Genomic DNA, 15,340 nt, shown 5'->3' on the forward strand with positions numbered 1-15,340 from the left:
TTGCATGTCATGTTGTGTTTGTTACTGTGAATTTGACCTAACTGTTGACACCTGAATATACTAAGACAATGAAGTATTACAGATAAGGGGCATTCAGGTGATCTTAAATGAAAAGAAAAGTAGGAGTTGCCATGTTGTGGTTTAATTCCAACTGGCAACTGAGCACAGCCACTCACTGACTCTGCACCAGCAGGGTGGGGGCAGAGAACTGAAAGAGTGAAAGTGAAAAAACTCATGGGCTGAAATAAAACCAGTTTAATAATTGAAAAAAGAAAGTAATGAAAAGGAAAATAACAAAGAGAAAGAAGTAGAATTCAAGAAGGACAGGTGATGCAAATGTGAAACAATTGCTCACCACCAACTGGTGCCCAGGTCATTGAGCAGCAGATCCCACCAACCTCCCTCCTAGCCTTCATGATGCCATTTGGAATGGAATATCCCTGTGCTCTGGGGTCAGCTGTCCCAGCCATGTCCCCTCCCAACTCCTTGTGTGTCCCCAGTCCCCTCCATGGTAGGTGAGAAGCAGGAAGTGTGAGTGAGTAGTAACTGAAATATCCCTGTGTTATCAACACTGCTTCCTGCACAAATCCAAACCACAGCCCCATACCAGCTACTATGAAGAAAATTAACTACCCCAGGCAAGCCCAGCACTTTCTATAATAATCATTTGGGTGCTGAAATGGATGGTTGCTGATATTACTGGCTTGCTCTGCTTTAAAGCACTGTAATTTCCTGTGGATTAAATCAGATAGGACTTGTTCCTTGGTAGTTATGAAGTATATTTTATAGTTCTAGCAGTAATATTGAGGTTCAGACTGAATAAAGTTGCAGTTATTTCTCAACATTACATACGTGGAAATGTTTTTGTAAAAATGCATTTAAAATTGTAACATTTAAAACCAATCATTGTCAGTGTGATTATTTGTGGTTAATGGATGTGAAATGGCAAATAGATGCAACAAATACAGAATAAACAAAAGTAAAAAAAAAACCAATTAAAAAGAAGGTATATCTCTTATTCTGTCAGAAGAATTCAGAAAAAGTTTGCATGAAATTAGGTTGAATGTATGTGAACTGGAGTGATTTTGCTCTGCTAGGCTCTCTCAGAGTAAGTTTTTGAAATGGGTTGTTTTCAAATATCCCCCAGATCACTGCCCATAATTTTTATCTCAGTGCTTTTCTGGTGGAAAAAGTTCTTTCTAACAAAATTAATTTTAAACCACCTTTTTGAACACTTCACATATTTGAATCAAAGTACTGGATTCTCACTCCTTTTCTCCTTTATTTTTGGTACTGAATTTCAGTGGCATCTATGAAATCACTGAATTAATCTTTCCTCCAACTTGTTAGTTGCTTTTTATCTTTTTCTTGGTTTTCTAGAATTAATTCAATGGTAATTAGGCATAAAATAAAAGGCAAGAGCAAAGCTGAAACAAACTATTTCTTCTTCTGTATTCTATTCTGCTTTATAACCTCTTTTCTGAAGTTTGAAATGGTATTATTTTTTTAAATGGAACTCACACTTACTTTATGTGCAAAATTAGGAGAAAAGGAACTTGCAGGTTGGGGAAGAAGTTCCTGTGCAGATTTTGGTTAATGGTTGGACTCTGCAGGCTGCTTTAGAATAGCATAGGAGATATTTAATCAGGTATTGGGTCCTTTGGTTCTGAATATCAGGCTGACTCCTGTTTGCCACTTCTTCCCTGTCACACTGTTTTCCTGGCTCATGAGGATAGAACAAATCAGAATGTATCTTGAGCCAGGCCAAACAAACTACCCTGCAATAAATCAGGACTGATCTAATAATAAGTCTTGAATTTCCTCTCTTCCCTTTTACTCCTTGCTACTAATTTTGCATAGATCATGAGATGTAGAAATGCTTTTAGAGAAACAATATGAAATAATAATAGTACACACACTCACTCCCAGTTGTAATCTTTTTCATTAGTTGTGTGATTTTGTGGAATTCACTACTCTGTGGAGAGTGGTGAAAGTGACTGCAGAGAAGGGCTGCTGGGATAGGGAATATTTAATATAAAGTACTTTGAAATGCATTTTGGGAACAGCAAACATCTTGCATAGCATTTTATTTTATTATATTTTACGAGTGCAGCTGCAATGAGACCTGAGCTGCAATGAGTAATCTCAGAAAAGTACTAATGTGTTTTGGGTCTACTGAGGTGGAAAGAAAAATGATTATTATTTTTATCATATGGTAAGATTCTCTTTAGTTATGTAGAAGCAAACAAATTTTTCACATCCTAAACAAACAGCTTGTGCTTTCATTTGGGAAGTATGTTTTCAATTGTGTGGTAAACACAGCTTAACACAGCTTAAAATATCAGAATAATTTAGAAGCTCACTTGTTGAAGGAGATTTCTTTGGAAACTTTGGTACATTGGCAAAAGAAATATGTACAATATTCAAACAAATTCAGCTTATGTTGTTGTTTTTGTTTTTTTTTTTTTTTTGTAATGGGAAGGAAAACTGAAAGGATGAGAGGAAAACCATCCAAATACCAGTCTATTTTTCTATGCTTTTCACCCAACTACTCATACAGAGAAGGTGGTTTATTTTTAGCTGTCATTTAATTACTGGTCCTATGGTTAATCCTTTTTTTTAATTCTTTTTTTATTGTTTGCGTCTAATAAAAATCCAGACGTAGCTTTTGCTTTGTATTGATGCAGAATAGTAAACAATGATATTTAATGATGTTAAACTTTCAGGTGACTATGGCTTGAGTCTGCCTCTTGGAGAAGAATATGAACGAAAAAAACATAAACTCAAAGAGGAGCTTCGGCAAGATTACCGGCGATATCTTTCTCAGGTAAAAGATTTTTTTTTTTGGTTGTCTCTGGTTGCTTGACTTTAGTGAATCTCTTAAAATTATTCTGTCATTTAATTGAATGAAAATTAATATCTGTAGAAAAATTTTTAAGGAGGTATTCATTATGAGTGATGGCTGATTTTGAAGACTTGAGTGAAAGCAATTTCAAAATGTTTTGTTAATGTATTTTAGGCTTCTACAGATCTCATTGCCATGTGACTACATATTATTTAGTATATGACTTTGTATTTCATTTATTTATTGCTTCTCCCTTGGTTTTTTTCCTTAAGAATTTAAAAGCTGTTACTTCCTGAAGTACTTATGTATTCTATGGTCTCTAATTGGGGTAAGAAGTACTTAGTGTGACTCCATTTGACAGGTTCTTTTCAATTTTAGAAAGAAAAACCTTTGATGTTCTGCATAACATGATTTACTAAATGTCACAATAAATTTAAAATTGAAATGATATGTATGAAATATCATCATCTTGGGAATATTCTGGAGATGCTCTGCATGAATCAGAAAAAATAAGGAACCAAATAATTTCTGTTTTATGAAAATACTGTTTACCAGTGTATTTAGTTCTTAAAATGAATGAATGGATTTGCTTTAAGAAAGGAAGTGTCTTTTATTAAGTCAAATATTTTTGACTCAAAGACTCCTTTTGAATAGTATCTTTTCCCTGATTTTTAGGGAATTTCACAGGCAAAAAGAAAGGTAGGGTGCCTTTAATATTATTTTCTTTTCCTTAAAATTAGTTGCTTTTTGCTTTGTTTGAAAACTTTATGCTCTTGGAATTTAAAAAATCATTACATTTATTTGTGCTTTGTGCATTTATGCATGCTGTGGTGATTAGCTGTGACTAACAGCATTGCTTGCTTTTTGCAAAATGATTACTTACATACATAATTTTCCATTCATAAGTTTTTAAAACACTTGTTGATTTCCTTTTCCCTATGCAGTTGCCATTGTTGCTGTCTAATGCTGGCTCTATGATAGTTTTTACTTTAGTAGACATTTGCTTCAAGGATTATTAGTTATGTAGGTAGTAAGAGTTTGGGGATTTTTTCTTGGTATATATATTTTATAAAGTTAGAATAAAATAGTAACTTCTATAAATATTAAATATGTCATCACAACCAGAGTCAGGGCTTTTTTCTTCCCTGTCTGCACTCATCAGTGGTGCTCAGGGGAGCAGTAGAACCATTTATTTAGCACCCACTGGCCAGAATGCAAGAATGCAAACAAACATTATGAGGAAAAAATAACACCTCTGCTGTTATTTTCACAAGCTTTCTTTCATTAATTTTAATTTAAAAATATTTTTATACTTTTGTGTATCTATAATTTGGAGATTGAATGCTGTCCATCCAAATTGTTCAGATTGAGCAACATCAGTGAAGGACCAGGAGGTAATGTGGTAGAAACCCAGTCTGCTGTTTTTTTCTGGGGTTTTGAATAACATGCATATGATACAAATTTTCTATATTAGCATGCTCTAGAATTCTTTAATAGCAATAGCAACTGTCTTCTTAACCTCTAACCAAAATCATCCTTATATAATTCTTGTTTCTTGTTTAATTTAAAACTTCAGATTATTTTCAAAGTTAGAATATCATGTTAAAACTTAATGTTTCATAATTATCACCAAAGCACCCAAATAATATAATTTTTACATTAACTTCTAGTGTTTTATTCTCAACTGGACTTCATGGCTTACAAGGCCTTTTTGTTTATGTGTTTGGTCTAGTGCATGTTAGCTATATTAAACTGGTAAGGACTGAGGAAGAATTAAGATAGCAATCTAATTTCTTTTTCCCACGTAAAGAAAACTGGTGAAACTTTTAGCAGTTTTCACAGTGATATTTTTTTTGTTAATAACTTGCTTAGTCTTGCTTATGTAGAAAAATGCAGCTTCCATATCAGGTTCTGATTTTGGAAAAGATATTTGCAAGATCAGAGGTATTCTCTAGAGATGTCTTCAAAATGCATGCAAAGAATTTCTTAATAATGAGGATTGCAATTGATTTACTGTTTCTAATAGAAATACCTTGGTTTTCCATATAAATCTAGTTGTCTTGGAGCTTGAATATCTTTGCATGATTATTAAATTCCTTAAATCTTTTAATGCCTAGTTTGAAATATCATTTATAAGGATGTGGATTCTCTACCTGGAGCAGGTAGAGCTCTTACTTCTTGACATGCCTCTAAGCATTTAGGCCACATTGCAACATAGATAAGGAAAGGAAACAATGCTGGTGAAATACTTTGATGAAATACTGTATCTCACCATCCCCCTCTTCAGCTCCTGACACACAAATAGATGGCCTTTTTATTAATCAGATTTGTAAAACATATGATTGACTGGAAATGGCCTGGGTATGCTTTTAATAAAGGAGTGATGTATGACAAATCCTCTAGACCTGGACTCTAACAGCCTGCATCAGCACTGTTATTTGGTTTGAAGAGCTGGTACTGTGACTTGCTGCACTGCCCAGGTCCCAAGCTGCAGCCCAGGGATCTTTGTGGAAGAATAACATACTGGTTTTGATGGGAAGTTCTGCTCTGGAAGTGGCTGATTTCCATAAGCAATGACCAGATTTGGTGGTGGGTCTTTATCCTGGAAAGTTTGGGCACTGCTGATGTGGAAAACACTGTTGAGATAGAGGTGTGCTTCTGTTAGCATGAATTCCATCTGTCCAAATAAGAGGTAGACATATGTTTTCTGCTGTTAGAAAAAGCAATTTTTTGTCTTGAGTAAGGAAGTGTCTTGGAAGATTCCTTTTATTTTTGTACAGACGCTTATGCTACAGAAGAACTGAGTGGGGTTTCTTTGAATAAAAATAGGGTTTTTTAATATGGAGACTAACTTACATAATACTGGAAATAGTTTAACATGGAAGAAGTGACAAACACTTTCAGACTCAAGCTTAAAACTTGACAAACACATTTACTTCCTGCATTCCTTGACTTCACTTCATTTATGTGTTCCAAGAACATCCTACATTTTCAGAATGTGAAAGTTGTCTTCAGTCCTTATTTCATCAAATTGCTCAAATTACTTCAGAAAATATAATACATAACAACTCATTAATGAGTTAAGATTTGGTATTTTAAAATGTATTGAATGTTTTTATATTTTTTGTTTAATGTAGAAAAATTATCTGACTACTGATGAAGTAGATCCATATACTCAGGGATTATCTCTTCCTATTGATGAGCGAAGATCTGCCAAGGTAAATATATTAAGGAAATTAATTAAATGGAGTATAACTTGAAAATGTACCTGGATGTTCAAACTATTACAGGAAAAATATTTCTACTTAAGTTTTTTTTGTTTGGTTGGGTTTTTTCTTTTTTTTCTTACACAAATGAATGTTTTTGGAGGTGGCAAATAGTAATAATTCTCAGAAAAGTCTGTTCCTTCAATTTTTTTAAAAAAATTTGAACCTAGGTTACCTGTATTCATAAGCTTTAGATATTTGGTTTTTATTATGTAGACAAAATTGTATACTGATACTAGTTTGAGGTTTGCTACCTCTGATCCACACTTTTATAGCACTTGATCTGTTCAAAACCTCTAGTGATTGCTCTTGAGTTTTGTTCAGTAATCATTATTGCTCTGATCTCCTGCCTGCATGCTGTTGGCCTTATAGTCCCAGTTTCTTTCTTGTGTTTGCTTGTAAATTGATCCATGAAGTTGAATTAGAAGAAACATTGTAATTTATCAACAATTTATTAATTTTTTTTTGGTGACAAATACTACCGTTTGGTTGTTAAGATTGGTCATTGCACTGCAGAGATTCGAGGCAATAAGATAACCTGTGTTGCTGGAGGAGGACCAGACATTTGTGTGGAGAGCTTTGTGGATAATTGGCTAGCTGAGAAAGGCCACTTTGATGTGATACCGTTGGATAAGGATAGGGGAAACAAGCTGGGGATTAAGTAGTCAGTGTCCAATCACTGACAAGGGTCATGGTGACCTTTGCTGCAACATGAAGATGGGGGAGAAAATCTTTTGCCAGAAAAATGAAGATAGCCTAGGTAGAATAGCCACAGGAATGTAAACATAGAAACAAAATAATCATTAGAGCATAGAAGTAGGTGTGGTTGATTCATGTGTGTTTTAACCAATAATGAGCTCAGCTTTGCAATATGTATAAGCTTCATTAACACCAATACAAATATGTGTGAGCTATCAATAAACTTTGAGATTTGTTGTTCACGCATATTGTGTGCTGCCGTTCTTCCACCGATCCCGACACATTTGCACTTTTGGAAGTTGTGTTGGTTTTTGATTTTGTTCTTAACTTTGTTGCCTTCAAGTTGCACTGTTGGTCAGTGTTTGGGGCTGTGCTGTCACTGCAGTCTGGTGCAAGACTTCTGCTGTGGCATGGGTTGGCCTTACCCTTGTACTGAAACTTTTGCCCCGCTGGTGCTCTTGCTTTGGCTGTACGAGGAGCCAGGTGAGAACTCAAAGTGAAAATTGCTTTTATGAAAAAGCCCTAAACTCCAAGTTATACAAATGTAAAAAGGAGGCAGCAAGAATGAAACACCCAGGAAGAGGGAAAGGACTCCTCAGGGGCAGCAGGCATGGGTTCTGAGTTTATGTTAGCTGCAGGTTCTCATGAACTTTGGATTAACCTTTGCAAGTATGTGTGCTGGAACAGTGAAAAAGAAAGTATGTTTGATTATTCTGTGGAAACTAAAGGTGTATTTGTACTGGAAACATGTCTTACCATTGATAGGCTTATATCAGCTCTGTGCAGGTGTGTTGCACCCTTTTTAGCCATCTATTTGCTGCTCTTGCACAACCTAAAAGCTGCCAGGAGATGTCACACTGTGCCCTGTTAATCAGTTGGCCTCTGGGCAGAATATTGAGAGGTTAACATTTGCATTTTGGTTTGCTTTATTAGGTCAAATGTGCAGTCACATAGCATATTGAATTTTCTGCTGAGTGTTTTGCCATCTGTTAAAGACAGTGCAGCTTTTGTGGCTGTCTGCATGCTTTATATTGTTGCTGTTACAAAACCTACAGAAAACTTTTTTTTCCCTTGGAAAAAACCCCAAAAAAATGAAACAGTTTTGGAGAGGATTAGTGTAATCTGTGAAATTTCTAGCAATCTGGTATTTATGTGGTGGTTGAGATATAAATTATTTTTATTTTAAATTTGTTCATGAGAAAGTAAATTTATGTGTGATGCTCAGATTTTGTAAATACTTTTGCTTTATTATTGGAAAATGCTGCAGTGGAAAAGAGCCTCATTCATAATATTGTAGTATAATTCTCTTTTTCTTTTATATGATTGTTGGAATGAAGTTGTATAAGAGACACCCCATGCTCTAAACAGGGAAATCAAGAAAAAATACAAATTAGAATTTTCTTTGTCTGGAGACTTTTCATATTATATTTCATAATATATTTCATATTATATTATCAGGCTGTTGGTGTACAATTCATGTACATTTTTAGACCTGAGAAAGCTGATTATAAATGTTACCATGTTTGCAAAAGCAGCTAGGACGACAAGCATAGATCCTGTTTTTCTTGATTTTCCTTGCATTCTTCACACTTTTGACTTTTTGCAGTCCATTTAACTGCTTGTTTGAATTTGACAGTTCAAATTGGAATTGATACATCTTATCTACACTCAGATTTGTTATCCTGTATTAATTGTGAGGAGGGGAAAGTCACAACTAATGTTAAAGAAAGAAATTGTGTGTTTGAAAATCAGCTGTAAATACATTCAGATTGGAAATTAGAAGGTGATTCCTAATTGTTGGAGTGAGGCTTTGGTAAACTTTGGAATAGGCTTAACAGGAGGAAACCTACCTGGTTTTATAGATGGACCTTGATACACAGTAGTGTCTCTGAGGATTAGACTTTGTGCCCAAGAAGCTGACTTCTGCTTACAGATTTCAGATTAAGAGAAAGTGCTATGCCAAGAGAAAATTAACTAAAACCTCAAAGTAATTCAAGCCTTTCTTGTACATCACAAAGAATGTGAAGGGGGGAGGCAGGGCAAACACACAGTTTGCATTTATTCATTTAGTACTGCAGTTCTATGAGGTTAAAAGCTACTAAAAATGCAAAATTATGATGCCCTTTTCAATGCCTATTTTAGGAGAGATTACGGCTTGAAAGAAACAAGGAGTACAATCAATATCTCAGGGATAAAGAAGAATGGAATGAAAGGCTAAGGAAATTAGGGAAGAAAAACAGAGAGGTAATTTAATTTTATAGTTTTATCATTGACTCAGACATACAAAGTCAGACAAAATACACAAACAATGTTGTTCAATTAGGCTGCATTTTTATTTATGCATCTAAGCAAGTCCTGGTTACAATTCACATGGTGCAGTTTCTGGTTCCTGCTTCCATCATGTCTGTCTGGTAGAAGGATGCTTTCATTTGCATTATTCTGAAGCAAATGCTTTCATTATTCTGATGCTTTCTGTGTCTGAAGCAAATCCCTGGGTTGTTTTTGATGATAAAAGTGATATCCAAAAAGCTATCTACTTGAACAAAATACTGAACTCCACATAGTGTTCCTTAGCTTTTGTTTGTAGATGCTTTTTTCCTCTGTCATGTAGAAAGCCAGGCAAGTGTAGCAGCCGTACAGAATATGGAGCTGTACATTTGTGAATAAAAATCAAGAAGTCTTTACTGCTGAAAGTGAACTAGACATAGTCTAGTCCAGTTCTGAGCTGAGGCCTTTGATTTGTATGGCAGTAAGCAGCTAGGAACACAAACACACACACACACACACATACAGACCCTCCTCTGTTGGAAGGGGGAGAAAATCAAAAGAGTGAAAGTGAGAAATAGTATAGATTGAGTTAAAGACAGTTAATAGGTAAATTAAAAGCTGCTCACACAAGCAAAGCAAAGCACACCAAGGAATTCATTCACTTCCCCTGGGCAGGCAGGTGTTCAGCCATCCTCAGGAGAGCTGGGCTCTGTCACAGGCAGCTGTGACTTGGAAGACAAATGCCATATTCAGAATGTCCCCCTTCGATTATGGTGAGCATGACCCCCTAGAGAGTGAATATCCTTTTGGTCAGTTGGGATCAGCCATCCTGGATGTGTCCCTTCCCAACTTCCCATGTATCTGCAGCCTCCTTGCAGGTGGGGCAGTGTAAGAAGCAGAAAAGCCCTTGACAGTGTTAGTGCTATTCAGTAGGAATTAAATTATCACTATCTTATCACCACTGTTTTCAGCACAAATCTAAAACATAGCCTCATACAAGCTACTATGAAGAAATTATTCCCAACCAAAACAAGTGCAACAGCCTGTGGGATTTTTAGGTCTGATTGGCAATGTTGTGAGACTCTATTTTAGTAATCTGGAAGCAATAGATTGATCTGTAAAATCTTCTTAACTTTAAAATTTTGTCTAGAATAGGTAAATTTCCTTTTTAAAATATTTTTGTTTAGTGATGGACTGTAAGAATTTGGGACTCTCATCTAGTGAAAGTTTTTAGAAGATTTAGAAGAATGGTTTAAGAAGTCCTTCCCCTTCTTTTTAATATGAAAATTCTAAAGTGTACAGTAGTGTGAAAGCTAGGTCATTCTATAAAAGACCTTGTGTTTGTACACAAAGCAGCTGGAAGTTTGTCCTCCTTACAACAGTTGGCAAGTGCAAATCCCCCTGTATTTGTAATTTCTGTCTGGAAGAATGTTTCTTGTCTATCTCTGGAAAGATTGTTTTGTCATGAGAAACATTTTTTCCTTCAAGTGCACTTGAGTTTCATATAGTTGAAAACTGTTTTAATTTGTGAAGGCATCTATAAGGCAGCATTCAGGCTTCTTTTAGATGTTGGAATTCAATATCTCATTCTTACTTCCTTCTTCAAGGTTTGAAGTGCTACACAGCAGTGATCCCTAGGAAATATTGGCAAAAGTGTGGCTTATTTTTGTGCAACTGAATCTAAAAATCTCTAAAATTTTTCTGCATGTTTGGGCACTTACATTTCCTAAGCTGACTTACCTAATGAAATCTATCAAAAGTTTTTCTTTTTGCTTTATTTGTCATCCACTTTGACCTTTAAGTTGCATTTTTATTATTCTGGTTAGAAACAATTTTACTATCAGAAAAGAACAAACAGGAAAAAAAATTGTTAGGATTTGTTTGGGTTATGCCATGTCTGAGGTGTATTTAACTTGGAGTGAGAGTCAAATTATATATGTGATGTCCAAAATTTGATCCAACAGTTTAGATAGTCATAGGATAAATCCTACTCTGAGTAGTGTTATCTTCACAGTTTAGATTGGGCTGGTCAGGCTTTATTTGGTGGAGTTTTGAAAGGATGGAGAATCCACAGTCCTGGACAACTCATTCCACTGCTTTAAATACTTGATCTGAACTTCTGTCCCTCTGTATCCCATTGGAATTTTCCTTTGCTGCAACTGTGGCTGTTGGTTGTTTGAAAGCCATGCATACTGGTATCTCTGTAACCACCTTTTACACAGGGACTGCAATTACTAGTTCCTACACACCCTCCTTAATCTTTTTCCAGGCTGAATAAACCCAACTCTGTCAGCTTCTCCTTTAACAGCTCAAATACCATCTCAGTAGCCACCCTCTGCACTTTCTCCAGGTCATCAGCAGAGACTGGGCACACTACACCAGAACCTAAATATTAGATAAATACTGAGCAGAGGAGGATCACTTGCCTTGACCTGCACAGATCCTGCAGCCCAGGGTGTGGTTGGCAGTCACCACTGCAAGCATGCTCTGCTGCCTCATGCTCAGCTCCTTGCCCATGATTAACCCAGGCCTTTTCCTGCAGAGCTGCTCTCTGGGTGCTCAGGGCCCACCCATCCTGGTGCATGGCACTGTTCTGTCTCAGATGCAGAGCTTTGCCTTGGCATTTGTTGATTTTCATGAGCTTTTTGTCAGCATGTTTCTCCAGTTTGTCAAGACCCTTCTGAGTGGCAGCCATATCCTCTAGGATACTGATCCTTCTTCCCAGTTTGGTGTAATTTACATCCTTAATTTATTTTTCACTAAATATTGGAAAGTATGAGTTAGTGTTGTCTTTATTCTATACTGGAATGAATAGATCAAAGATTAGTACATAGAAATACTACAGGGTTTATGCAAAACCATTGTGGTTTTAAGGACTGTGTATTGAACACTAGTCCAGAGTGTCATAGGGTTGTTTTTTATTTGCTTAACTACCCTGTTGCAGACATGTTTTATGAAAAATCTTTTCATTAAGATCTTTTCTCTTGAAAAGCTGAGAAGCTTCAGAAACGAAATGTAAACAATAATTATCTGTTGCTGTAAAATGTAACAGGTGCATCTTTGATTGGTTTCATGTAGTAGTTTTTAATTAATAGATAGTTACAGTTTAGCTGTCTCAGACTCTCTAGTCAGTCACAAGATTTTATTATCATTCCTTTCTATTCCTTGCTAACCTTCTGATGACATCCTTTCTTCTATTCTTTTAGTAGAGTTTTAGTATATAATTTTCTTTTAATACAACATATATCATAAAATAATAAATCAACCTTCTAAAACATAAAGTCAAGATTCTCGTCTCTTCCCTCGTCCTGAGACCCCTGCAAACACCACCACACTATCCTTTCTCATAATGACATTTCCTGAGGAGTAAGAAATAGATTAAGAAATGCTCAGGTTAAAAGGCTGTGCTTGTAGGTAAGAACTATTACAGACTTGCCTGAATCTGGATAGAATGAAGATACCTAGTCTCTTGATGAAGTAAAGATTGAAGTGTTTTTTTGATTCTTTGCACCTCAAAAACTGAAGGTCAGATTGGAGTTCATAAAAGATCTGTCCAGTATTGATAGATTTTCTTCTGAAAGACATTAGATAAAAGGAAGACTACATTTTTTTCCCAAGAAAAATGAATAAGACCCTAGATGTTAAGCCCTTCTTGAAGTATTTTCCTTGCTCACCTCTTGCCTTTCTTTTGTTTTGGGTTTATTTGAAGAAATACAAAACTAAGGTTTTACTCAATGTGATTTGTTTATATTCAACTCTCAATATTGTTTCCATTAAACAGAATGAGATGCACAGGAATAAAACACCTATTGCTGTTACCAGGCTCCAGCCAGAATTACATGCAGAAGTCCAGCCCTGTAATACAGGTGCAGAACCTCCCAAGAAGGATGCTTTTACTTCCACAGAACGTTGTGAAGAGCTGCTAAATAAGAGATGGCTGGAGGAAGACAGGTACCACAGGTTAGATGATGAGGTTGAATTGAGAAGTCGACTATTAAATAAAAGATTTGATGAGGATTTGGGTGTTCCCAATCAAAGACATCATGGATTTACTAGCCAATCTGTAATTCCTACTAGGAAGCATCACAGAATTGATGAAGATGGTGATTTTGGTAGAAGATACTACAGAGTGGACTATGATCCTGAGACAAATGCAGAAATGGACCCTAGATTTAGATCTGAAAGCACCTATGACAGAAAAACTCCCCGGGGTTTTTATGCTGAAAGGTATTCTTAAATTCTGTTATTTCTGTTCTGCTATTCTGTTTTCTCCTTTATTTATGTAGTGCTTGCTGATGGCCATGGTTTACTCACTTTAAATATTAGAGAAGATTCCCATGTGAGAGCAGGATTTTTGTAAGTACTTTTGTACTTACAAAAAGGGCCTTTGCAGTAATGTATAGAAAAAATGTTGAAGAATTGGATCATTTGCTAAGACTATACGTGTATTAAGAGGCATTTTATATATCATAGCAAACCAAGGATACTACAGAAATTACTCCAGAAGCAGCAGTCCACAATTCATTTTTATGAAGAGTGGTTTGCCAGAAAATGTATTTGAAAGCAAACCCCTGCACTGAGAACCCAATGTTACCTCTGTTTTATTAGTCTGTAATAGTTACAGCTAGTCAGTATTCAGTTCAGATTCCAAAACTGGTTTGAGCTTCAATTTTTGGAATGTGTGACTATGTGTAAAAAATGTAAAAGTCTATTTTTAAAAAATCCTCTTTTTTCCTCCATGTCTTGCTAAATGACAGGCTTTAAACATCTGTGTAATTGAACCAAATCCTGATGGTTTTAATAGGTACTAATCTCTGTAATAACTACACAGTTTGAATAAGCATTTATGAAAGCCCAAACCAAACAAAAGAGGGTGTCTTATATAAATCATTCAGGGGGAAAACAGATACTGTGTACTGTTCAGTATTAAATAGTCTTTACTGTGTTAACTGATACATCAGTTGGGTTACTTTGACATAAATTGTTAATCTTTTTCTTCTAGCTTACTCATTTAAAAGAAAAAAAATGTATAGCCTTCCTAGTCATCCAGGGTTTGGCATTCTGGCCACCTTTAGGTATTCCATTACAAGAACTGCTTGCTTTTAAAACCAGATGGCTTGTGGTGTGAAACAGCACCAAACTTGAAATTTGTTTATACAGCTAAATAAAGCAGTAAATTTATTGTAAATAAATTTTCAAATGATATTTTAAAAGTGTTAATTTGTTCCCTTTCCAGGTCTTGGGAACATGAGTGTTGTAGTTATTTTTATTTGTGTTAAGCCTGTTACCAGAATTATTTTCCTGCAATTGCTTCAGTGAAGGAACCACCAGTGTTCTTCCTTTGCAGGGCAAAATAAACACTTTTTCTTTTTTCTAGAATTGACACTTAACAAAGACAAATTGTACCATTCTCAACAGTGTTGAATATTACTATTATGTTTTGTTGTTAGTGGCTGGTGGATGGTTTAAATGATCTTTTGAGTCGTTGTTTACAGGGATAATTTTCTAGATAGTACGCAAGTTAATAACTGGGGGAGGGGAAATGCTCTTCTACTAGAAAATGTCTTCCGAATTCAGTGAACTCCTATTTCTTTTCCAGTTTCAAATGTCAAGAGAGTTAGAATAATTTTTCTCCAAAAATAGCTCTTGATATTCTTTCTCAGCCTTTAAAAAAAGTAATCGTAAAGGAAGTAAGTCTGTGGAAAAAATGAAATGTCTAGAAGTAGTTGGGAGAGGCAGACTCTAATAAATGTGTTATTGCTAAGTTTCAGACTGTGTGTTCTGGTGTGCTTCTAAAAAGCATGTATTCATTCAATGTTTCTGAAAAAGACTAGCAAATGGAAACAGTGGTTAAATAGACAAGAGGAACAAGATTGTCTGTTTTCTGCTGAGATTCAGAGAAGAGACTGCAAACTTCAAAATTTCTTCCATTCTGTAGTGTGTTATTGGTAGAAATGAGTAAATGAGGTTTTAGGATAGAGTGCGCTTGTCCTATAGCTTTTCAGAAAGAAAAACAATTAGAAGCTTAACTTTGGTGTCTAACAAAGACAATCAAAATATTTTTGAAACTAACAGCAGTATTTAATTCTGTGTTAGTTAATACTCAAAGGGATGTCCTCTTTTTATTAGGTAGCTGTTTGCCACTGTCTAATGCAGTTGGACACACACAGTCTATTATTTAAATAAAAGTAATCATTTGATAATGTTTCAGGGTTTACTTTGTTTTGCAAAGAATTTATATAGAACTATATAAATAAAATAT

The 15,340-nt window shown here is 35.4% G+C and overlaps 1 protein-coding gene across 11 annotated transcripts in view; it reads left to right on the plus strand.

Moving 5' to 3' along the window:
- CSPP1 (centrosome and spindle pole associated protein 1) overlaps positions 1-15,340 on the plus strand; it is a 63,597-nt gene that overhangs the window by 7,010 nt on the left and 41,247 nt on the right. For 5 of the 11 annotated variants that reach the window (XM_077186273.1, XM_077186287.1, XM_077186258.1 and 2 more), the window contains exons 4-8: positions 2,727-2,827; positions 3,521-3,544; positions 5,983-6,063; positions 8,953-9,054; positions 12,860-13,305. In XM_077186273.1, the coding sequence (XP_077042388.1) occupies positions 2,727-2,827; positions 3,521-3,544; positions 5,983-6,063; positions 8,953-9,054; positions 12,860-13,305 (754 nt within the window). The remainder of the gene's footprint in view (positions 1-2,726; positions 2,828-3,520; positions 3,545-5,982; positions 6,064-8,952; positions 9,055-12,859; positions 13,306-15,340) is intronic. The other 6 variants (XM_077186282.1, XM_077186263.1, XM_077186269.1 and 3 more) reach the window with 4 other exon arrangements.

This window comes from Agelaius phoeniceus, chromosome 1 (assembly GCF_051311805.1).
Source record: "Agelaius phoeniceus isolate bAgePho1 chromosome 1, bAgePho1.hap1, whole genome shotgun sequence".
Classification (NCBI taxonomy): Eukaryota; Metazoa; Chordata; class Aves; order Passeriformes; family Icteridae; genus Agelaius; species Agelaius phoeniceus.